General features: G+C 43.1%; 1 protein-coding gene across 3 annotated transcripts; it reads right to left on the bottom strand.

Annotated features, from left to right (window-relative positions):
• Window positions 1–2,434: 2,434 nt before the first annotated feature.
• Window positions 2,435–21,750, bottom strand: asb5b (ankyrin repeat and SOCS box containing 5b). Of its 3 annotated transcripts, XM_031867142.1 has the most exons (9): window positions 21,450–21,729; window positions 15,816–15,895; window positions 15,049–15,156; window positions 14,763–14,916; window positions 13,709–13,843; window positions 10,931–11,122; window positions 9,085–10,822; window positions 6,352–6,463; window positions 2,435–5,538 (listed from the first exon to the last, which is right to left on the bottom strand). In XM_031867142.1, exons 1-7 carry the CDS (start codon window positions 21,568–21,570, stop codon window positions 10,695–10,697), a joined length of 918 nt encoding a protein of 305 aa, XP_031723002.1. In that variant the 5' UTR covers window positions 21,571–21,729; the 3' UTR covers window positions 2,435–5,538; window positions 6,352–6,463; window positions 9,085–10,694. The 3 variants fall into 3 exon arrangements, with proteins under 3 accessions (XP_031723002.1, XP_031723001.1, XP_031723003.1); XM_031867141.1 differs by having other exon boundaries at window positions 9,085–11,122; window positions 21,450–21,746; XM_031867143.1 differs by lacking the exon at window positions 13,709–13,843 and having other exon boundaries at window positions 9,085–11,122; window positions 21,450–21,750.
• Window positions 21,751–23,386: the final 1,636 nt, after the last annotated feature.

Genomic DNA, 23,386 nt, shown 5'->3' with positions numbered 1-23,386 from the left:
GCGAAGGAGTAGCGGCTCTACTCCAAGCTCCCTCCTGATGACCGAGCTCCTTACCCTATCTCTAAGGCTGAGCCCGGCCACCCTACGGAGGAAACTCATTTCGGCCGCTTGTAGCCGCGACCTTGTCCTTTCGGTCACAACCCAGAGTTCGTGACCATAGGTGAGGGTAGGAACTTAGACCGAGTGGTAAATTGAGAGCTTTGTTTGCCTTCCGGCTCAGCTCCCTCTTCACCAAGACGGTCCGGTGCAGCGCCTGCTTTACTGCTGCAGCCGCACCGATCCGCCTGTCAATCTCCCGCTCCATCTTACCCTCACTCATGAACAAGACCCCGAGATACTTGAACTCCTTCGCTTGAGGTAGGCACTCCGTCCCCACCTGGAGGGAGCAATCCACCGGTTTCCGGCAGAGAACCATGGCCTCAGATTTGGAGGTGCTAACTCTCATCCCCGCCGCTTCACACTCGGCTGCAAACCGCCCCAGTGAATGCTGGAGGTCATGATCCGCACCCCATACCCCATACTCCCGCAGCACCCCCCACAAGACCCCCCCAAGGGACCCGGTCGAAAGCCTTCTCCAAGTCCACAAAGCACATGTAGACTGGTTGGGCAAACTCCCAGAGCCCCTCCAGTAGTCTTGCGAGGGTAAAGAGCTGGTCCACTGTTCCACGGCCGGGACGGAATCCGCACTGCTCCTCTTGAATCTGAGGTTCGACAAGCGGTCGGAGCCTCCTTTCCAGCACCCTGGCATAAGCCTTCCCCGGGAGGCTGAGTAGTGCGATACCCCGGTAATTCGAGCACACTCTCCGGTCCCCCTTTTTGAAGATGGGAACCACCACCCCGGTCTGCCATTCCATGGGCACTGATCCCGACCCCCATGCGACATTGAAGAGGCGTGTCAGCCAGGACAGCCCAACTATGTCCAGCGCCTTTAGCATCTCAGGGCGGATCTCATCCACCCCTGGCGCCTTGCCACCAAGGAGCTTTTTAACTACCTCAGCGACCTCTGCCAGGGATATGGGTGAGCCTCCCCCTAGGTCCTCAGGCGCTGCCTCCTCTGCAGAGGACATGTTGGTCGGGTTTAGGAGTTCCTCAAAGTGCTCTTTCCACCGCCCGACGATGTCCTCCGTCCGTGTTAGCAGTTCCCCCCCTGCTGAGAACAGCCTGGGGTAAGCCCTGCTTTCCCTTCCTGAGCCGTCGGATGGTTTGCCAGAACCTCCTTGAGGTCAACCGAAAGTCCTTCTCCATGGCCTCCCCGAACTCCTCCCATGCCCGAGTTTTAGCATTCACGACCACCGCAGCTGCAGCCCTTCTGGCCTGCCGGTACCTGCTTCAGGAGACCCCTGGGCCAACCAGGCCTTGAAGGTCTCCTTCTTCAGCTTGACGGCTTCCCTCACCTCCGGTGTCCACCACCGGGTTCTCGGGTTGCTGCCACGACAGGCACCGATGACCTTCCGGCCACAGCTCCTAGCGGCCGCGTCCACAATAGAGGCTTTGAACATGGTCCACTCGGATTCCGTGTCCCCAACCTCCCTCGGGATGTGTGAGAAGTTCTTCCGGAGGTGGGAGTTAAAGACCTCCCGGACAGGGTCCTCCGCCAGACGTTCCCAGTTTACCCTCACTACGTTTGGGTTTGCCGGGTCTTTCCAACCGGTTCCCCTGCCATCTGATCCAACTCACCACCAGGTGGTGATCAGTTGACAGCTCTGTTCCTCTCTTCACCCGAGTGTCCAAGACATACGGCCGCAAATCAAATGATACGATTACAAATTCGATCATTGATCTCCGGCCTAAGGTGTTCTGGTACCAGGTACACTTATGAGCCACCTTATGTTTGAACATAGTGTTCGTTATGGCCAAACCGTGGCAAGCACAGAAGTCCAATAACGAAACACCATTCGGGTTCAGATCGGGCAAGCCGTTCCTCCAAATCACCCCCCACCAGGTTTCTCCGTCATTGCCCATGTGAGTGTTGAAGTCCCCCAGGAGAACTATGGAGTCGGTAGGCGGCGCCCTTTCCAGGACCCCTCCCACCGACTCCAAGAAGGCCGGATACTCCGAACTGCTGTTTGGTGCATAAGCACAAACCACAGTCAGAGCCTTGCTCCCCGCAACCCGTAGGTGCATGGAGGCAACCCTCTCGCTCTCCGGGGAGAACTCCAACACAGTGGCGCTCAGCCGGGGGCTCGTGAGTATCCCCACTCCCGCCCGGCGCCTCTCACCCTGTGCAACTCAGGAAAAGGACAAAGTCCAACCCCTCTCCAGGAGCTTGGTTCCAGAGCCAACGCTGTGTGTGGAGGTGAGTCCAACTATTTTTAGCTGGTATCGCTCCACCTCCTGCACCAGCTCCGGCTCTTTCCCCGCTAGCGAGGTGACGTTCCACGTCCCGAGAGCTAGTCTATGCCGCCAGCGATCGGCATGCCCGGGCCTCCCGCCCGACCCGCCCGGACTGTATCATTATCTAATATCATTATTAGATTTTGAATTTAGATAGATGGAGGAGTGTTTGGTAAAGGGGTGGAATAGAACATTGAAAGGTGTCAATATTAACTTTGTCTTGTATAGCCTGCTAAATTTGCAAATACTGGATTGGGCAGAAGATGTGTCCTGGAGTTGGTTGAAAGCAAGCAATTATTGAAAAGACGGATCAGGCTGAATCCTCTCCCTTTCTATTTTTTGGAAAAAAATGTTTTTCCAATACAAAACATTTGATGATTCCATGGTGGAGTTTGTTCTGGTGGAGCGAGATTGTGGTGAAGGATGTTGCGTTGATGATGAGATAAGTAAAACATCTTTCTTGATGGTTTGGTCAATCAAGAAGATGTCTTTAATGTGTGGATCTGGAGTTACTGATTGTTCTAAGCCTAGCCTTTAATAGTTATAGTCATTTAACCAATGTTTGTCTACTGTAACCATATGGCTAGGAAATAAGACTAAACCTTTGGAGTGTTTAATCCTCCAAGAGATTCAGAAGTTTGGTTTCCAGTAAAATGTGGGGACTGAGCTGAGAGAGGAGAGAAAGCCTAATGGTGGGTGCACTGGGGTCAAGGATAAGACACAGTGAAACATCCCTCCCGCTAATGCAATTTTCAAAAAGAAGCCATGGTAGAGGTTGCCAGAAAAATTTAACCTACAGTTGTCATGAAATAACATTAAGCTGATTTAGTTTGTTATTTCTGTAAGTCGACTGAATAACCAGTACAGCTCCGTCGCACTTCTTCTTATTCCCACTTAAAGGTTAGGTTTGGTTGACTATTTCTCAAACTGGCGGAACAAATCAGAGAACCATGTTTACCACTGCTTTCTGTAAAGACTACTATTTAAGTTAAGGCTTGCCATTTTTAGAGAGTTGTGTCACAAAAAGTCTGCTCTGCAGAGAGGTCATGCAGAAACGCATAGGGTTGTCATGTGATGAAGAATACACATTGGGGCCAGACTTCCTAACCAAATGATGCCTAGGTGCTACTTCAGGCCCCTGCTGTGTCGACCCCTTGATAGACCAAATGCCAACTGTATGTCCTTCCTGCAGGTCTGAATGTGAATGCCCCCCTTCCTGCCCCTTTGTCATAGTCCCCCTTTACCTCTGTCTTCTAGTATTTATTCTAACCACTGCTCTGGCTCCCTGTATAAAATGCTTCCTCTTCATTTGTTCTCGGTCAACTCACCGGCTCAGATCTGCTCTGTGTCTGTGAGGTCACCAGTATGCTCACAACACCACAGCAACTTCTGAACTGGACTTGAATGATTTCCTCAACACAGGTAACAAGAAAATTGGTCCAAATTATTCCAGATGACATCCTGCAAGTTTTGGTAGACAAATATGTGCAAGCACCCCTTTCTGGTAAATTACTTTGTAGCATAAATGTCATATTAATGGTGTTTAACTTGTGATCGTTAAGACAAAAGAATAATTACATTTGTTTTGTTCACTTGTCGATTCTTGGCATTCTTTTGTCTAAAATACAACATGTACGTACACTGCTGTTGCCACTGCCATTTGTTAGTAGAGGGCGTGGAGTATGCCGACCCATAAATGTAAGGTAACATCAATGATGTTTTGATGTTTTCTTGTGCTTATTTTTTTTCAGTTTGGTGCTGGATGTTACCTTAAATGTAACAGTAAAAAATATTGCTGAAATACATTGTCAGCCTTTGTTGGAGTTTCTGAAAAGGCTGGGTGGGACTCAGAAAGACGGCAAACATGGTTCATCCGTCAATCCGGCAGATTGTTTAGTAGGGTGTGTACGATTCACACCTCTGTCTGTCTGTCTGCATATTTGCTTAGTTAATCATCAGGTGCTTGGGCTGGTTTGGTGCTAGATAGATTAGGCCCTGTTCAGACCTGGCATTAACATGCGTCTTGGGTGATCCGATCAAAAGTGGATGGCTCTACTTCAGTTCACCTGGCACTAGAATGCGTCTCCACATGAACCACAAACGACCACTTGCTCATACATTAACACTCATACGTTTACACCTACAAAATTCGGCGGGAGACAGCAGTAGTGATATCCTGTATATTTGTGAATTTGGGTAGATTTCATGAACATAAAGATACAAGGGTCCCCGGGGACCTCCGTACTGCCACAGAGATTCAGAAAGCTGGGGATGAGTTGAGGTAGGCAGGTGTCCGATCTGTGCAGAGCACTGGAACAACTGAGTTGCCTCTTGATGCAGAGTATATGTTAAGGGATTTTATTTTGAAAGGTCAGAAAGGAAGGAGTGAAACTGTTATATACTGCTGTTGACAATGTGGGAGTTATAACGTGTTTTCTGTCTTGGTTCAGTTCCTCTGTATTATCATTTTATTACCTTCATAAAGTATAGGCGTTACATAACCCTCGGCTACACAAGCTGTTGTGGATCACTGCTCTCGGTGGGCAACACACACACACAAACACACTCACACAAATCAGTAGAGTAGGCGGTCCTTCAATTTGGATCAGGACACATTCCCCTACACACTGCTAAAAGAATGTGCTCAGACCACCTTCAAATGTGGTCTAAACGATCGGACCTCAATGATTCCTCAATGCATCCTGAGTGCATTTGTGATCGGATTACCGAAGACGCATGTAAATGTCAAATGTGGTGGTAAATTATTATGACATATTAGGATTAAGTGTTGTAATAGTAATCTAGGGTTGATCACAGTTAAAACAAACAACAAAGTGAGTAAAGTAGGTGGTAGAATTGTAGTCAGTATGAACGGTAGTACTCACTCTTCATGGCGTATATCACTGATGGTTCTGTCCAGTGAGATCATGTCACTAGCTACCATGTTGAACCCAAACTCTTTGATGGAAGTCTGGACGGCGTCTTTGTACTCTGGACCCAGGACAAAAGGCTTGGCTCCCTCTCCAGGACCGCCGAGGACCCCCAGAGGCTCAGGTTCCTTGGGCTCAAAGTTTCCCAGGATACCTTTCTTCAGGACAGGGCTGGTGTAGGCTTGGGTGTGGGGCTTGAATGTCACATACTGCTGCTGGATCACCTGTTTTTGGTTTGGCTGCTGGTCGGGATTATGGGGATGGTTGGCACCACCTGGAGATGACAACCAGACACCAAAAGATGACACAATACCACAACGTCCTAATAAAACTGTACCTAATGTCTTTTGCCTTCATTTTCAGATTTCAGAAAACCTTCTTCTGCTTCTGGGATTTTTTTAAGGACCTCATTACAGATGTTGATCCAAATCCCTGTTTGTTTGTTTGCATTGTTATCAGCTACTAGGGCTGCAACTGACATTTACTTTTGATAGAAATAAATGTTTTGATGTTTTTATCAGTTTTGTTATGTCATCCAATAGCACCAAATTTCCTCCTAGCCCATGGATGACAATTTTAAATCATCAACAGTGTGTAGAGAGAATATTTGGAGATTTTGGAAGAATTACTTCTTTCTGGAGTAATAAATGGGACAGATTAAACACCATCTAAATGTGATTACAACATTACTTTACATTGACACTTTCATTTGAGTTGCCTTCATATGGTGAAATATCTTAACTTTTGAAAATGTATGAAATGATGAGAGTTGAACAGATCTTAAACCTCTGTTGGACAATGAGTGTATTGTTGTAAACAAATCATAAACAAATGTAAATTCAACAGTTTTCAGACTCTCTTAAACTTTTCTGATACAGTGTCTAACAGCCTTAACTACCTTGCAAACACTACTTCCTGGTAAAATTCACACATATAAAATTTGTACATGTAATATATGTATCAGGACCTTTAAAATGACAGGTAACCTTTACAGCAGTGCCTGCTAAATAAAAGCTTGAGCCTTTTTCTTAAAAATGTAGAAGCTGGGTTTGTTTATGGGACGTTTAAAAATGGAACTGTGCCTCACCATGTTTGAGTCTGATGGAGTTGAGGTCGACCTCCACCCCTTCCACATGAGGCCAGGGCACCACAGGCTTAAACTGATCAGCTAGGTCTCCTTTGGGCAGCACACCATCATCCTGTGTGGAGGATACGACAGACACATTGCACAGAATGCACATTATAAACATTACATCAGAGAATAATACAGTAGTTGAACTTGCTGGGACAAAGAAATGAATGAGTAATAATAAAACAATATGATTAACAGCTACGTGTATCATTTGGGAAGATTATTTAGAGCTGATAAGAGCCTGTCACAAGTAATCACTAACAGAGGGGGATAAATGCAGCCTACATAATGCTCTGTGGGTTTGTCATTATGAGCTTTTAAAGATAATTGTCCTCATTATTTGCTTTTAAAATATTTACTGCATGGTTGAGTCAGACCCAATTAACCATTTAGGGAACCTTATGCACGGTAAAAAAGGTACCTTGTTGAATTTTAGACCCCTGGTTGCAGCATTATACCGTTTTGTTTGTTCTCATGCACGCACACAAGGTTTACAAATGCACATTCCTACCAAGGAGTTTACAAAGCACCACTGATCTACAGTTGTGCTTTTTGGCATAACATGTGTTTGAAACTTTGACCACCAAATTATAATCAGTTTATCTTTGAGTCCATGTGACCATTGTTGCCAAATTTGAGGACATTTCCTCGTGAGACATCGCGTTCACAACAATGGGGCAGATGGACAGACAAACCGAAAACATATTGCCTCCGGCCACGGCTGTCACCGGCGCCGAGGCATAAAAAGGCTCCTATTGATTGTACCAAAGGTGAGCAAAAAACTCCACCAGCCATAGACAGCCAATGTAATAATCATGTCACTCAAGCCTAATTTTACAAAAGTCTTAACTTGTAGAAAGGTTTTTTGTTGCTCCCCTATACTTCAATGGGGTTTTTCCTTCATATGGAAATTTTGTGGCATACAATCGTAGATTCAATGTCTTTATGAAATCTTAAAGGTGCTAAATACGAGATTGGGAGCATTTCTATTGCCTCTCAACAACTGTCAACATGGCGATGGCTGAGCCGGCGGCTTGCAGCTAACGATGCTAACAGCGCTAACAGTGCAAACAACAGAAAAAGTACTAACAGAGCTAACAGTGTTAAACTAAGGGGAAACTGGAGGGTGGACACTATGCTTCCGCAACAACGCCATCCATCGAGACGGTGTTTACACCTGTAACTGCCGTATGAGCGCAGTGCAGAGTGGCGGCCGTGAGCTAGCCAGTGGGGCACTCTCACATGCACAAACATGCACTTAAAGGCATCCGAGCTGACCCAACAATGTCAATAAAGCAGGAAGAAACACAGATTACAACACACACACAGAGGAGGTGACTTAATTCTGTGCTCAGGTAACCAAGTTTCAAAACATTGTTAGTGTATATTACTATCCATAAAGTTTGTTTAATTCACATTCAGAAGGATTCGTATTTAAGTGGATCAAACATTAACCAACCACTGATAACTGCACTAATCACTCTATGTCTGTGTATATTTAAGGTTACTTGTAGGAGGTAGTGTGTAATAGATAACACATGCCCTGACTACTCCACATCCTGTCATTTACAGGATCTAGCCTGGATAGACTCATTATAGTAGTATATAGTACATTTATTTATTATTTGGGTTGATGTGCTTCAACAATTTCAATGACCTACCCCCCAATAACTCAAACTGCTGTCAGAGCTGAAGAAATTAAATAACAAGAATAGAGGTCTCCAGAAGGGACATTAATTAACATTGGACCAATGACTTAAAGTAATGCTGGGTATGGGAAATAAATTGCACACACATGCGCTTAAAAACTTAGTAGTTACCACATCCACTTGATAAACAATGTTTTTGTAAATTATCATTCATTACAGAATGTATTATTTGGAGAAGACCGGGGAAGCTTGTCGGCACACTTATACCCTACCCATAAATGTATCATGATGCTGCCATTCACGCTTTAAAGCAAATGTCAGTCGGAACGCATTTCCGTATCAAAAAGAAAAGATAACATCATTTGACGGTCTAAACTGGTCTTTTCGGAAAACTATATCACGGGACGTACGTGCTTCAGGAGAATGGTATGTGACAATGTTAAAAACATATTCCTGGTCGAAATAGCAGGACTTTCAGCAAAGACATAACGTTAAGTGAACACATGTCAACTTTCTAGACAGTTCCGGTTTAGCGAGGCATGATGCCAATATGGTGACATATGCGAATATATCCAGTGTGATTTCGGAATGCAGAGTTAATGGTAACAGTGACATGTGAATAGAGCTTACTGTACTCGTATTAAACGACAAAAGTTGCAACTGTTATGTTACATACAAAATGTGTCAAATTACTACATAAGCAAAGAGTATCGATGCAGCTAAGTTAGTAGCTAGCTACGAACAAATCTCCATGACAACCGATGTAAGTTAGTAGCTAGAGCTAGCCATACAGCTGAATGAATGCGTACTCATTCCGCTGCATTAGGAATGATGTTCTTACTATTTAAGACACACAATCTGCTACTATGACCCTACTGTCATTATCAGTCACCATCCCTGTTAATCATATCTTATAGCTAACGGTACGTGTATTATACACTTCGATGTGTTGGGTTCGAGTCATGCTAGCACGGACTATTGTTACATGCAGTTCCCCTTTGGACACTTTAGGTTAACTGGGTTGCTGTTGTCAACTCACCCGTTTTTCAAAGGGGTTGTCATCGTTGGGTTTCGGCGACAGAGAAGACCAGAGCACCAACAATCCAAGAAAGGTCCCAATGAAAAGCAAACTCCGTATAATAAATCCAACTTTCAGCCTCATCTTGGAAGCTCTTCCCGGGTAGCCAGGCTGAAAACAGATAAGCTAGATGTGTTAACGTTAGCTAGCTGCTAACGTTATTGCCCCTAGCAAGGGCTAACCAACTGGCAGGATAGGCAGCCAGCTAACAACTAACGCTAGTTCTAGACGACACTGGCATTAACTCGACAAGCGGTGGTGCTTTCTGCTAAAATGATACTTTGTATTGTGTTAGGCTGATGGAAACGTCTCCTTTCCGGTTCACGCGGTGTCCTTCTTGATAATTGGTCTCTCTGACTTGCTACCACTGTTCTGCCCAGCCCAGAGGTACACGCCTGTAGCGGCATTCAATGGTTCTCACTTAAGCAAGAATGTTGCCTGATATATTAGTCATTCTGTAATATACATAGCGTACATGACGTTAGACTCTCTCGTGGATTCTCAGGTATTAAAGCAGGTTCACTGGGTGTGGGAAGAGTAACTAGAGTAGGCCTAGCTGTCTGCTTTTTCGAACATTCGTTAGGTGTGCTGCTCAATAATAAACCTTGGGCTGTGGCTCATTGTTGTAACGCCCACGTCAAATAGCCTACTAATGCAGAGATAATTATTATAAAGCGGTTATTATAAAGCATTATAATAATAATACATGTTTGTAGAGTGTTGTCTTTGTAAATTATGTTGTTAATTTCAATTTGATCTGTTGTGTTAATTTCAGAATACCCTCAGATTATCCAGCATCACCTCTCAGAGGCCATTTGACACATCACCATTCCTTAGACAAAGGGTTTCATTGCCAAACACCACAGCAGAACAAATCAGCTGTAGGCTGCTTATATGACTTGGAGAATCTTCCTAGACTACTTGCTAAATGTGTGTTTAAGTCTGCAGTCAACCAAAAATAATTATTTTCATAATGCCTTAATAAATGACCTCATGACAATTTAAAAAAGTCTACTGGCCTCATACATTGCTTTTGCAAACAACAGTGTACCATTTGTCCATGTTCACTGCTGTGAGACTGCTGGAAAAGGTCAGTGGGGTCGACATGTCATGGATAATTTATTCATATTTATTTACATATTCATGAAAACACCTGGAGTTCGGTACTTGTCAATGGGAAATAAATTCCAATATTTACAAAATGACATATTGTGCTGGATGAACAAATGGTAACAAAATAATTTCAAAGTGTAGATCACCAAAAGTCACAATCATCTGTCAGGGGAAAAACAAGTCCTAATGAATAAACATTTAAAATAAACCAATTATGGCAACACAAAGGCAATGCACTATGTTCCCAGAGTACAGCTTGCAGCAGAGTAAATCTTCAGTGTATTGTGGTGTAATGACGTTGTAGTAGGCAAACTCAACCGTACAGTTAAAAACATTGTGATGTGTGTTGACATAAAATGGTTAATAGGGGGCTTGGCACATCGAAATTTAAAATGTTAAAGAAATGTCATCTAATTGTAGTTGCTTTTCCCTGTCCTACTGCATGTGTGCCCATCATCCTATATGTGCTCCAGGTAGTCAGTGAGGAGGGTAGGGAGAGGAAGGAGGGGGAGCAGTTTCAGTCTGGATCGACCAATCAGGTTCCTGATCTGGAGTCGACACAACTGGTAGAGACTCCTCGGACAACCTAGAAAGAGACAGAGGGATTTCCTCTTACTGTTGTGATACAACCTGAATTTCGAGTGGTTCCATGCATCAATGTTGAGAATCACTGCAGGAGAAGATATTGCAGTACCTTCAAATGTCAGTAGCAGCTGTTGTGTTTTTCCACCAGCAAGCGCTAGCTCCACAGGCCGCTGATCGTTACCGTCTCTGATGTTGACATTAGCTCCATAGTCCAGTAACACTGACACCTGATCTGCACTGTCCTGTCTGACAGTGGCATGCAGAGGGCTGTCACCTCCTCTGCCTACATTAACATTGGCTCCTAGAGAAGACGCAGACAAGAGGAGAGGAGAGAAGATTTTAATAATACATTTCCTAATGCTGTCGATGGAAGAGAAGATAACTATACACCTGATTTGACCCCTATGCAGAGCAACATCACTTCTTCACAGAGAAACTGCCTTGAGTCGTGGAACCCAACCTGGGGGTCAGGACCCCAAAAGAGGTCCCAAGATAATCCTGAAAAAAGTTTGCATTTTTCTTGTTGGACACTGCGCATACCTTCACCTCTTCACGCCTGAAAAAATCCTTTAACTGAGACATCCCCAGTAGGAATAAATGGCCACTCCAAGGCAATAACCTGTGACAAGGGGTCACAAATAAACATTGCTTGATTTAAAGGGGGTCACAATACAAAAAAAGTTGAGAACCACAGGCCAGGTGATGCATCCAAGCCTCCTTATCACGTTCTTTTTTCATTGTTTCTGCTTTTCACTTATTATTTTGGTATACTCACCCCCCCTCTGATTTCAGAAATCTTCACTTCCTGCCCTCATGTGTTTCCCACCTGTGTGACTGTCTGCCACCTCCTCAATTAGTTTCACCTGCCTCATTAGTTTTCCCTGTCCCTCATCACCCTTACTCCTCAGTGTATTTAGTCCTTGTGCTCTCCTTGTCTGTTGCCAGTTCGTCTTAGCTCTTTGTGGTTAGCATTCCAGCATTCTAGTTTCAGTGTATTTCTCTAGTTTGAAGACCCCGTTTCTGTATTTTTTGGACTGTTGCCTAGCGTTTTTGATACCTTTGCATTTTTTTTATATTGCCTTAATTTTTTTGATTCAATGCCTTGTGTCCTGAGTCTGCTATTGATTCCTTTGTCGGTTGGTTCCAGTCTGATAGAGAGCATTGTAATCTATTCAGTAATGAGGATTACAAATAGACAGAGAAGAACATTATGACTTTGGGTGGTCAGGAAAACTTCCAGATTAGTCTTAATCAGCCGAAGTAAAAGGTATTTTTAGTACAACATTCTGACATTGCATTAAGCAATATTTTCTATATTAGCACGAAATCAAAACATTCCTTTTAATGTGAAAAGGTTGCTGGTAGTTTAGTCTAAGGCCCAATCACAATGTCCACACTCACAGACTTTGTGATGCGGCAAGCAAAGTCTGTGAGGGCTCAAGGCTGTCCCACTGTAAAATCATTAAGTATTTAAAGGCTCTCTCGCAGACATTTTGAGTCCTTTATGCACACCCTCTGTAAGTCCGCATTTCTGCAGACTTTCCCTGAGGGAATTATCCACTATTCATAGCATTGTGACTTTAAACACAAGGTTACCAAGGAAAGCCTGGAGGTGTAAAATAAAGGTTCAAAAAAAGTGGATGGCACATGTATTGTGCCTGGCATATTAAATTTATGCAGAAACATTAACGATTTAAGATAGTACATATAAAAACGTGAACCATAGGAACGCAAGCATAGGCTTTATTACACACCTGATTTATTCATCAACCATTTATTAAAAGATTATAAATAGATTACCCCTCATCTCATAAGGCAAGAGTCTGCAATATGTTCAAATCAGGAAGTATTAAAAATATAAAATAAAAACCCACAATTGTACATAACATGTTTTGATGTCATCAAGTAACGTGATGTGTCGCCGCAAAGTGCTGTCCCATTCGTATTTATATAATTTCAAGCCCTTTCAGTCTCTCACACTCAACCATTTACCAGGTGACGTCAGTAAGTCCCCGAGGGTTCAATGCTTCAGGCCTTAGGGGCCTTAGACTCACAGCCCATTTTGCAGCATTCATTTAGCAAAACTTTGGGTATAGTGACTAAAGCTGCTCATTTTCTGGAGCAAAGAGACCAAAACAATCAGAGGCCCAAGCCCAATGTCCCCCTAAAGCCTGAAACCCTTAACCCTCAGGGACTATTCTGACGAGTGTGAGAGACTGTGAGGGCTTGAAATGGTGTAAATACGAATGGGACAGCACTTTGCTGCAACATATCATGTTACCATGACGTCATATCATGTTATGTATAATTGTGGGTATTTATTTTATACTTTTTACTCCCTGATTTGAACGTCTTCCAGGCTTGTAATTCTCAAATAATCCATTTACTCATTTTTTTTCTCAAAACAGCTTTAATAACAAAATGAAAAGAAACGGTTAATGAATAAACCAGCTGTTTAAAAAAGTCTCTGCTTGCATTCCTCTACTTTCATGTTCCATCTTTAATCCTTAATGTTTTTGTGTAAATGTAATAGGCCCGGCTGAACACCCATGTGCCCTTCTCTTGGTTTACCTTTTTTTCTCCTTACGTCTCTGGCCGCCACAGGTTACCTCGTATTTAACGCCACATTGCTATGAATTGTGGCTAATTCTGCAGAAATGCAGACTTACGGAAAAGGTTCATAAAGGGCCTTATATGTCTGCGAGAGAGCCCTCAGACAGTGGGACAGTCCTGAACCCTAACGGACTTTGCGGGAACGCACATCAATGTCTGCGAGTCCTGGAGAGTGGAGATTGGGATTGGGCCATAGAAAACTGTGGGCACCTGCTCCCAGTACAGAAGGTAACACTGGTGTCCTACAAGTTAAAATGTAGTAAATGAGACACACCACTGTGCAGCAGGATCTTTGAGCAGGCCGTGTGCCGGTGTAGACAGCTCATATAAAGAGGATTGCCCAAGTGGGACACTTCATAGTCTGGATCTACTCCATGAGACAGCAGGGACTCCACACACTGGCTATTACCTGGACACACAATGATGAAACATTCACAAACTTTAAAACGCTGAAGGGTAATTGTAAAAGCTTATGTTGCTTTTGATTTGCCAAGTTATTGAGCAATACTCAGGGCTCAGGACTCATTTTTCCACTTTTACCAACTTTCTCAGTTGGTTGCATCAACACTTGATGTTTTTGGTACAGCATGGTGTTTAAAATAATAAGAATAATCATTTTGTAACATGTTAGCAGCTAAATGGATTGTTTCATAAAGGTCTACACTGCTTGTACACGTGCACCACAAGCTGTGTTTAACTGGCAGTCTCACAAATAATGGTTGCAGTCTGGAGCCCTTTGTGCTCTTTGTTATCAGGTTTTTACCAGGATCTGACCGTTCTACTGTAGTTACACATTACAACCTGACCTATAAATGTTGCAGCAGCTGATCTGTTTTCTTTTGAAAATGCAACCATGAATAAATTAGGTGAGATTTTCAGCCACATTCCACCAAAACCTGGATGATAAGTAGAAAATCAAATAGCAAGACATTTAGGACCAAATGCTTTGACACAATATTGCAACAATATCGTAGGGTTGAACATTGGTGCTATCAAAATATTTACGCAATGAGATTTTTGATAAATAATCTTCAGTAATGTGTAAATAATGACTAAGTGGGTAAAGGCAAATCATAGAACAGCTGGACCAATCTTTAAAGCCGCCTTCAAAAAGCCTTGCAGGTAGTGTTGCAATATTCAAAATTTAAGTAGATATCTGGCCTCATTTCACAGTATCTATATACTATCGATATATATTGCCCAGCTCTAGATGTGGTGTTTGAGATATTGGGCCTGGACACACAGACTAATCCAACTATAACTACACACACTGGATACTGAACTGTTAAATCATATACTGCCACAAAGACCCTGTTCTCTGTATTTACCTCTCTTGCAGGCTTCGTGCAGAGCCGAGGGGAAGTGTGTGTAGGGTGTGTGTGTGTGTGCTCCATTCTGCAGCAGCAGTTCCACACACCCGACACTCCCAGAGGCACAACAGTTGTACAGAGGAGTGACACCATCGATGGTGGTAGCATTCACCTAAAAACACACATATATGTGAGAAATACACAACAGTCACTATATCAAGCAGCTGCTAAATGACAGTAATGTGTTTTAGGGTGGACACGGTGAACATGTAATAATGGCGGGGATAAGAAGACGAATACTTACATTTGCTCCAGCATTTATTAATGCTCTGACACAGGCCACATGTCCTGACAGGCAGGCTTCATGGAGAGGGGTCACATGATCGATGGTGACAATGTTGGTGTGATATCCCTAAACAATTCAAAGCACACAGTGTTATGACTTTAGTTTTTTAGGAAGCACACTGCCTTGTTTGAATTTGTCTTTGTATTTGACTTGTTAGGGTCAGTCTTTCTGTTTTGAATTCATTCCGAGAAAATGATAACAGAGACGGCCACTCAAGTTTGCCGAGTTTTAGATGTTGACTTTTCATGATCACTTTTATTTTTATATTTACTGTGACCTATGAATTTAAGACTAATTCAAAGTATTTTCACTTCCACATCCTTGTATGTATGTATGTAATCTATTAATCTGGGGTGTAGGGTTATATGGGGGCGGGGGCATTAAGGGTAGGCTATTTGCTAGAATATCACATCCTTATTTTGTATGTTGTATGCAGTGCAATTCAGCTGCAGACCAGCATCAAAAAATGGAACACATTCAAACAATGAATCTAATAATATATTCAACTGCAAGTCTATTACCCACAAGGTTCTCACATTGGAGTTTTCTGAAGTAAACTGAGGCTTCTGGATCAAAAAAGCATTTTTCTTGACTACAACCTAATTCAACATAAGTTTCCACACACTAAATGTACCAAACACAAAGTGCAAATACTAATCCCTGCCAAATGTCCTGTGTGTGTGTGTGTGTGTGTGTGTGTGTGTGTGTGTGTGTAAGGACCTTACCTGTGCCAGCAGAGTGCGCAGGCCAAGCAGTCGACCCTGAGAAGCTGCTTCATGGAGAGGGGAGCAATCTGCCCAGGACCCTGGACACACACGCACGCACGCACGCACGCACACACGCACACACGCACACACACACAGTTTTGTTACAAGTGTAGCAAAATGTGCCACTTAACTGACACACAGAGTTATATTGTTATATGCCATTGAATTTCACTTGATTTGAACATTCTCTGACAGAGACAGACACTGTGATGGACAGGACAGTATGCAGGGGATACAACACTGATTTACTACAAACTCAAGCTGTCAGAATGTCACAGTTTTGGGTTTAATTGTTTCTTCTGTTTTATTTTGACTTTCCCTGCCTCTTGTGTCCTGTGTTCACTTCACTTCCTGTCCTTGTCTATTTCCCGCCTTTGTGATTGTCTGCCCCGCCCTTCACCTACACCCTCCCAGTGTATTTAAACCCTGTGTGTCCACTGTCTCATGGTACATCCACACTACTCCGTTTCCATTTGGAAACGCTTATGTTTTGCTACGTTTACACCGAGCATCCACGCTACGCCGGTGTTTTCGAGCACCGAAAACGGATACGTTTGAAAACGCTCCCGAGGACGGATAAGTTTGAAAACTCCCGGTTGTGTTTTCGTGTGGACGGCCGAAACCGGATAAGTTTGGAAACGATGATGCCCACACCCGCGTTCGCCACTTGATTGGTTCTTAGCAGTCATGCCGTGTCCTTCCCCGATTCGTCACATGTCTATCACGTGACCCTTACCCAGAAGCTCACAAACAACATTGATTACCGATCGACTACCAGGTTAATTCAACATGGAGAACTGATTACAGGCAATGCTGACCTTGTTGTCCAGTTAAAGTCTGTATTTCTGTGGAGGAAACAGCTGTTATTGGAGCGATTAGCGAGCGGCGTGTCTAGCGGCTTTATCAGCGCTACAGAGCGGCCGTCTGAAGTCATGGTTAGCGGCTTTAGGGAGGGTGATGGACACATAACTGAGGACTTTCCTGTCCTTATTAATGCTTATTTTGTTCTGCACAACTATTGTGAAGTCCACACACATAAACTATAAAAGGAACAAAACATGAATTGCTCTCCAGTAGACAGAGACTTCAGACACCAGCAGAGCTACGAGTGAGAACAGACAACAAAACCGAGAGGAAACGAGTGAGAGATGTGTGTTGACCACATTCATGGACCCATAATCTAGTAAACCTTTATGTGTAAGTGTTGATTTTAAAGTGAATTTGATGTGTGAGAGAGATAGAGCAAGACCCGCAGCGCTGTAACTAACGTTAAGCCTGAAAAATAAAACTTCTAAAACTTTCCACGAAATGTGTCTGTTTTGAGTTTATATAGAAAGATTTTAGAGAAGATATTAAGTATCAAACACGAACTTTCATTATTAAAGACGACTTTATTACTAGTAGTATTTTTTTAACTTAGCAACCAATCTACTTCCTCTTTACACTGGCACCCACGCGCATGCCCAGTGTACGTGAATAGGCACGTGATATTCGTTTTCAGTCGTTTTCGTCTGGACGGAGATCAATTCAAAAACGATGCTGAAAACGCTGTGTGGACGGAGATCGTTTTAAAACGTGTCCATGGTATGGACATGGCCTCAGTGTGTGTCCTGGTCCGTTGTGTTACTTGTTCTGCTGATCAACCCTGGTATGTTCCCCGATTCATCTCTGCTCTTCCCTACCGTGTGCCCTGTTTTGAAGTTTTGTTTTATTGGACAATTTCGTTACCCATTTTTTGACTCCTCTGTTCCGCGAATTTTGTGTTGAACATTTTCTTTACTATTAAAACCACCTATATTCAACCCTCTGTTTCCCCGTGTCTCCCTGCATTTGGGTCCGTCCTTTTCTATGCAATTAAACGTGACACAGTGTCCTCTCTATAATCACATAAAGAGTCTACAAGGGCTTTAAAGAATAATTTGGGGCCATCTGCCTCATTCTGTGGTGGATTGTCAGGAGGCTACTAAACTAATTTGTAATAAGTCAGGGGCACCAGAATGAGCTGAATTACACCAAAAATAAGTTAAATTCTACAGCGCAAGCCTACTTTCATCATTAGTTATAGATCTAAATTCTCATTCATCATATTTGTTTTGTTTATAACTTACAGAACATTTGTAGTTAGACATTTTAATCTTTCCAGCTTTGTTGTCCTTGTCCCTCGCTGTTATTTCTATTTTTGTGTAAGTACATTGTGAGAGGTGCTAAAAAACAAATACATATACATGCATAAAACTGATACTGATTCTGAACTACAGAGGGAGCCATGGCGGACCAGGACCGAGCATCAACTGCAAAGTCCCTGGTTGGAGTCTGGCGGGAGACCTCGGTTTCAAGTTCCCCATCTTACACTTAAAGATACAAAACAGTGATATGTTAAAATCACAAATAATTGTATAGTAGTAGCTAAAAAATGTTTGCAACATAGAAGTCGTTGTAGCCCCACTCATTTTGAATTAAAGGAAAATATCTGTTCAAAACACAATCTGTAGCAGGTCTTCAGCTTCGCTCCCTGTGGTTATATTTAGTGGGAGTGAGCCGTTTCCTCAACAGCTGGGGCATCACCACTGCACCTCAGTACACACCACATAAACTCACAGTCTTGTCTACAACATACCCATATCTCCATCTCCCCACGGCACATCCAGCCACTGGTAGATACAAGTTATTTTGAGTGAAATGAAAGACCACCACACCTGCTTGTCCTTATGTCAAGTCTGTCAGACTGGAAGATCCCCTTACCGGCTCCAATGAACACTGTCAGCCAATGCAAATACTAATAATAACTACTACCTAGCTAACTAGCTAACTGAATAAGTAGCTGGATAACTGACTGGTTGCTCGCGCCACAGGTAGAGCAATCCTATCAGTGTGTTGAGATCAAACCTAACAAACTAACTTAACCAGTTTACTCATATGTTTTAAAGCCTTTTTTATTATAATTCAATCTGCTGAGACTAGACGGTTACAGAGACAGCGGCCATATTTAGATGGTCTATGAGGTCTGTCCCTCACCTCTTTACATGCCACATGCTTACTTTTAAAGGGATGGCTACAACTATCTGATTGGCCCCAAAATGTCTGCCATATCGTTGGCTTCCACCTTGCTGTGTAGCGGATGTAGTCTCTGTGACATAGCTCTCTGAAGAGTCGTTGTGACGCTCAAAAGTTGCTCCGACTGTTGCAATCTTGGGAGTGACGACACAGCCCAACTCTAAAAACAGACGATAGGTAGATCTGTGGAGTAGTTCAGGCATTCCCGTGTGACACAGCAGAGCAGACAGCTAGCACCTGAGACGGCACCCACCTTCATAATGATTAACTTTATGTCTTACTATAATTTAAACTGGGAAGTTTTATAAATATTCCCATAGCACAGTTGTCACAAACGGAGATTATAGCTGTAGAGACCGAAACCCTTTTGAAACCAGGCTGTAAACATATTTATTTCTGCTGTAAAGTTAAGCATTTTAACATACGGGTCTATGGGGATTGACTCGCTTTTGGAGCCAGCCTCAAGTGACAGTATAAGTGCAGTTTTTGGCACGTCTGCTTTGGCTTTATTTCTCAACAGCCCGAGGTTCCTGCTTGTATTTGACATGGCAATGGGTGCAGTAGTGTAATGCTAAATCTGCAGAGTATACTTTTAAAGGGATAGTGATATTACACAGTTACACAGTATAAACAGTCAAATCTTTCGTGGTAGATAAATATATATCTTTCCACAGTATTGTCATATCGCCCATCCCATACAGCCTGCTTGAAATAACATTTCTCTCAAGCAAATGGGATGGTTTGGTGTAAATAAGGAACGTTTTGTAATTAACACATGAGCCAAGTTCAAACCATCTTTGAATATGATATAAATAAAATGATGGTGCCTACTTGTACACCCTCTGATGATGAAATTGACATCACACGGACCCTAGCTCTACTTAAATTTGAGCTGTGCAGGTAATTCTCAGCTCTACATGCACCATCAAGCTCCCAGGAAACCGTAGAATTACAACTTCCGGTCCACTCCATTGGGCCGAAAAAACCTTTTCCCATTGACTGAAAGAGACGTCTGTAAATTAGGGGCAATTCTTTTTGATGTAAATAAACTTCCCAGTACAGACATTGGAATAGCCCTTATTCAAACCATTAGGTCCTACAAGTTGTAAAATTCACTAACAGCTAAGTTATTTTCCTCAAGTGAATGAGTCCGACACAGAGGCTGGACTGAGGCCTGAGAGGCCACGCTCATGCGCTTGCTCTTTGGGCCCATGGATACATCTTTTACAGAAGATCCAGGTAATCTTATCTGAATTTGATATAATTTTAAAGTCAAACTGTTTTTGCTTCATACGCTACTGAGTAACGTTCATAGGAATGAACGATACAGTTCTCTTTCTATGGCACTGGTGGACGTAAATTGGTGAAAATATTGTGCAAGGCTGCCAACTCTCAAGCATTGACCGCAAGACTCACGCAGTGAAAAACAAATTCATAAATAACAATGTTGTGGAGAAAAAAAAAAAAAAACGCACTGAGAGCGCATGGACAGGCAGAACGAGAAGCACAGCACTTGAATTTTGATGCCAATCTATTCGTGCCGTTATGGTAACAGTTTTTGGACTGGCCAAAAAAGACAAAGACTTGCATCACAGCTATAATTTACTACACATTAAATAATAAATATGTCTTGTTGAATATGTGATGTCATCAAAGAAGTCCTATAATATGATCAAAAAGGTCTCCATTTTAGGTTTCCTGAGAAGCACAATGGATTTACTCAAAATGCTAAACTGATATCGTTTTATATTTTAAACTCTCATAAATCAAATGAATAAATTATTTGGTTTGTTGACATTTTCAATCTAAATCTGCTTAGAATTAACCTGACTATGACCATGTAAAATCTGAAGCTATTTTACAGTACAGATTTGGGGACAATTAAAGGGAAAGTCAGCTGAATTTACATTATAACACGGACAATTTGCTCATTGAACTGTCATGGTTTTTCCTTCAAATGTTTGCTGAATGTCTCTATGGAGTCATGTTCAAGTTATTTACTGTACAGTGTTGGAGAAAATTAAAGGGAAAGTAAGGTCAAAATACATCATCACATTTACGATTTCCTCATATTTGAACTCTCGATTTTGGATTCCTGTTGGTTAGATCCGGCACCACTACCGAGAATGAAGAACAAATATACCAAATGGTGCAGTAAAAAAATGCGTACAACTTGAAACCCCATCCCTTTTTAAATTTCAGTTCAGAAAACGAAAATAAGAGTTGGCCTACTTGCTACTACTTGCTACTACAGCAGTGAAATGCAGCAGTGAAATGCAGTGAAAATTCTTTTATTTTGTCAAAAGTTGTAAAAATGTGTGGCAAAATTAGAGGCCCCAATATTAAATGGCAAACATAGCCCACAACACCTATAACATATAGGTTAACATATTTAGGCTGTAACTTTTAATTCTTCACTGACTGTCTTTTTACACGATTGTATTTATAGGTTTGACCACCCTCTGGAGGAAAATCTCTACCTTTGCCCAGCAGCATAAACAACCTGTGCTTTTAAAAACAGCACAGCAGTCTACCGACCTTGGCTAGTCAGAATGCCCCAGCAGGCCTTTTTCCTCTCCTGGACCTGCTCTGGTAGCGGACCGGGCTCAGCGATTCTTTTCCTGGACATCTCCGGAGCTCCGGTCGGAACTTCTGGCATCTTTCCGAGGCTGGACCTCACGCGCTTACTGCTTAAATAAAATGACTGCAGCAGCTGAGCGCGAGCTAGGCTGAAAACAGACGAGCTGGGTGAGGCAGGGCTCTGAGCTAGTGGACAAATCTGACTGGCGGAACGGCTTTGTTGTTGTTGTGTTCAACGCACATGACCATCCACGTGCGCACCCACGTGTGGACGACACTATTTTTGTCCTTGAAGTGGACAGCCTACACACAGCCCTCAGCTCTTTTTATGTAATGTAGGCTAGGCATGTGCGTGCCTGTTCCGGCATAGTGGGAGCTAAACTGTGTGACAGCTTGGCAGATTTAATCACAGGAGTCTGCTCTTTAACTCTTAATATTCCACACAGGATCATCTGACTGAATCACAGCTCCACCACATGTGTCACCTACCTTTAGTCTTGTACTGGATTTGCCAGTAGTCAATATTGTGTGTGATCATAGCTTTAAAGGGGGCCCATTCACTCAAATAATTTCTTTAAACAATCAGTCCCCCACATATGTATGGATAGACAGATGTATATACAGACTGACAGATTGTTACAGCTCTGCCACTGCTATCCTGTCATTCTATCTCTTACTCACCTAATCAGCTCATTCAGTGTACCTGTTAGTCACACCCACCTCATCACTCTCACCTGCTCACTCTGCTGCACATTTAGACCCCAGTCTCACACACTGACTGCCAGATGGTTCTCTGCAGAATCTTTAATTTATTATACTATATTGATCCCTTTAAGGGGGAAATTTGTCTCTGCATTTGACCCATCCCTGTATATAGTGGGCTGCCAATGACAGGCACCCGGGGAGTTCAGTGTACACTTTGACACGTGACACGGCCCAGTCGAGGATCGAACCTTTGACCTTCCGGTTGGCAGACAACCCAGCCTGTTCGGACTTCTCCGCCTTGCCTCTGCCCCGGTAAACCACTCAGCCTTCTGTCCTCGACCACAAGATTCTGCCTCTGCTTCCTCAGAGTTCTGTCTGCCTTCTCCCTTGACGGCTTGGCGTTCCACCGAGTGGGATTCTACACCTGTGCATATCCTAGACTGTTACCTGTTGTGTGTTCAGTTCAGAATAAAGCTTTGATTCCAACTATTCAGTGTGTCTGTCGTACTGCTTCTGGGTCCTTACCACACCCGTTACATAGATAGACATAAATACAGGTAGATAGATGGATAGATAGACATTAGATATCATGAAAGCCCAGGTGTGTTCCACAGAGCGCTTAGCGAAAACCTTCAAAATTTGCAGCTCCCCGTGAGGTCAGCCCTTTTGAACTATGTGGATGATATGATGATTTGCAGCCCATCAAAGGAGGCTTGTAAAATTGACACAATAGCGCTACTTAAATATTTGGCAGAAAATGGACACAAGGCTAGCCTGAAAACTTAAATGTGCTCTAAAACAAGTAACTTATCTGGGACATGTGATCACAGCAGAGGGTAAATCCCTCTCTCCCAAACTTATTGCGGCAATCCAATCGGTACCAAAAATTACAAAGAAACAAATGAGGTTTTTTAGGAATGACGTCATACTGTAGGCAGTGGATTCCAAATTACTCAGAAAGAGAGGCACCCGTTTCGTCCATGGTAAAAGCCTTAGTGCGCATGACAAACTGACTTGGACTACAGACGCCGAAAAAGGCATTTGAGGACTTAAAGACTTCCTTATCACAGGCCCCGACCCTGGGCCTGCCGAGACCCAACTTGCCATACACTCTTCACAGACCAAAAGGACTGTTACATGACATCAGTTTTGTGTCAGCCTCATGGAGGGAACCTTAGGCCCGTCACCTA

The sequence above is a fragment of the Anarrhichthys ocellatus genome, unplaced genomic scaffold (genome assembly GCF_004355925.1).
Source record: "Anarrhichthys ocellatus isolate YVR2014 unplaced genomic scaffold, GSC_Weel_1.0 scaffold38, whole genome shotgun sequence".
NCBI lineage: Eukaryota > Metazoa > Chordata > Actinopteri > Perciformes > Anarhichadidae > Anarrhichthys > Anarrhichthys ocellatus.
This window is presented reverse-complemented; position numbering and strand designations above follow the sequence as displayed.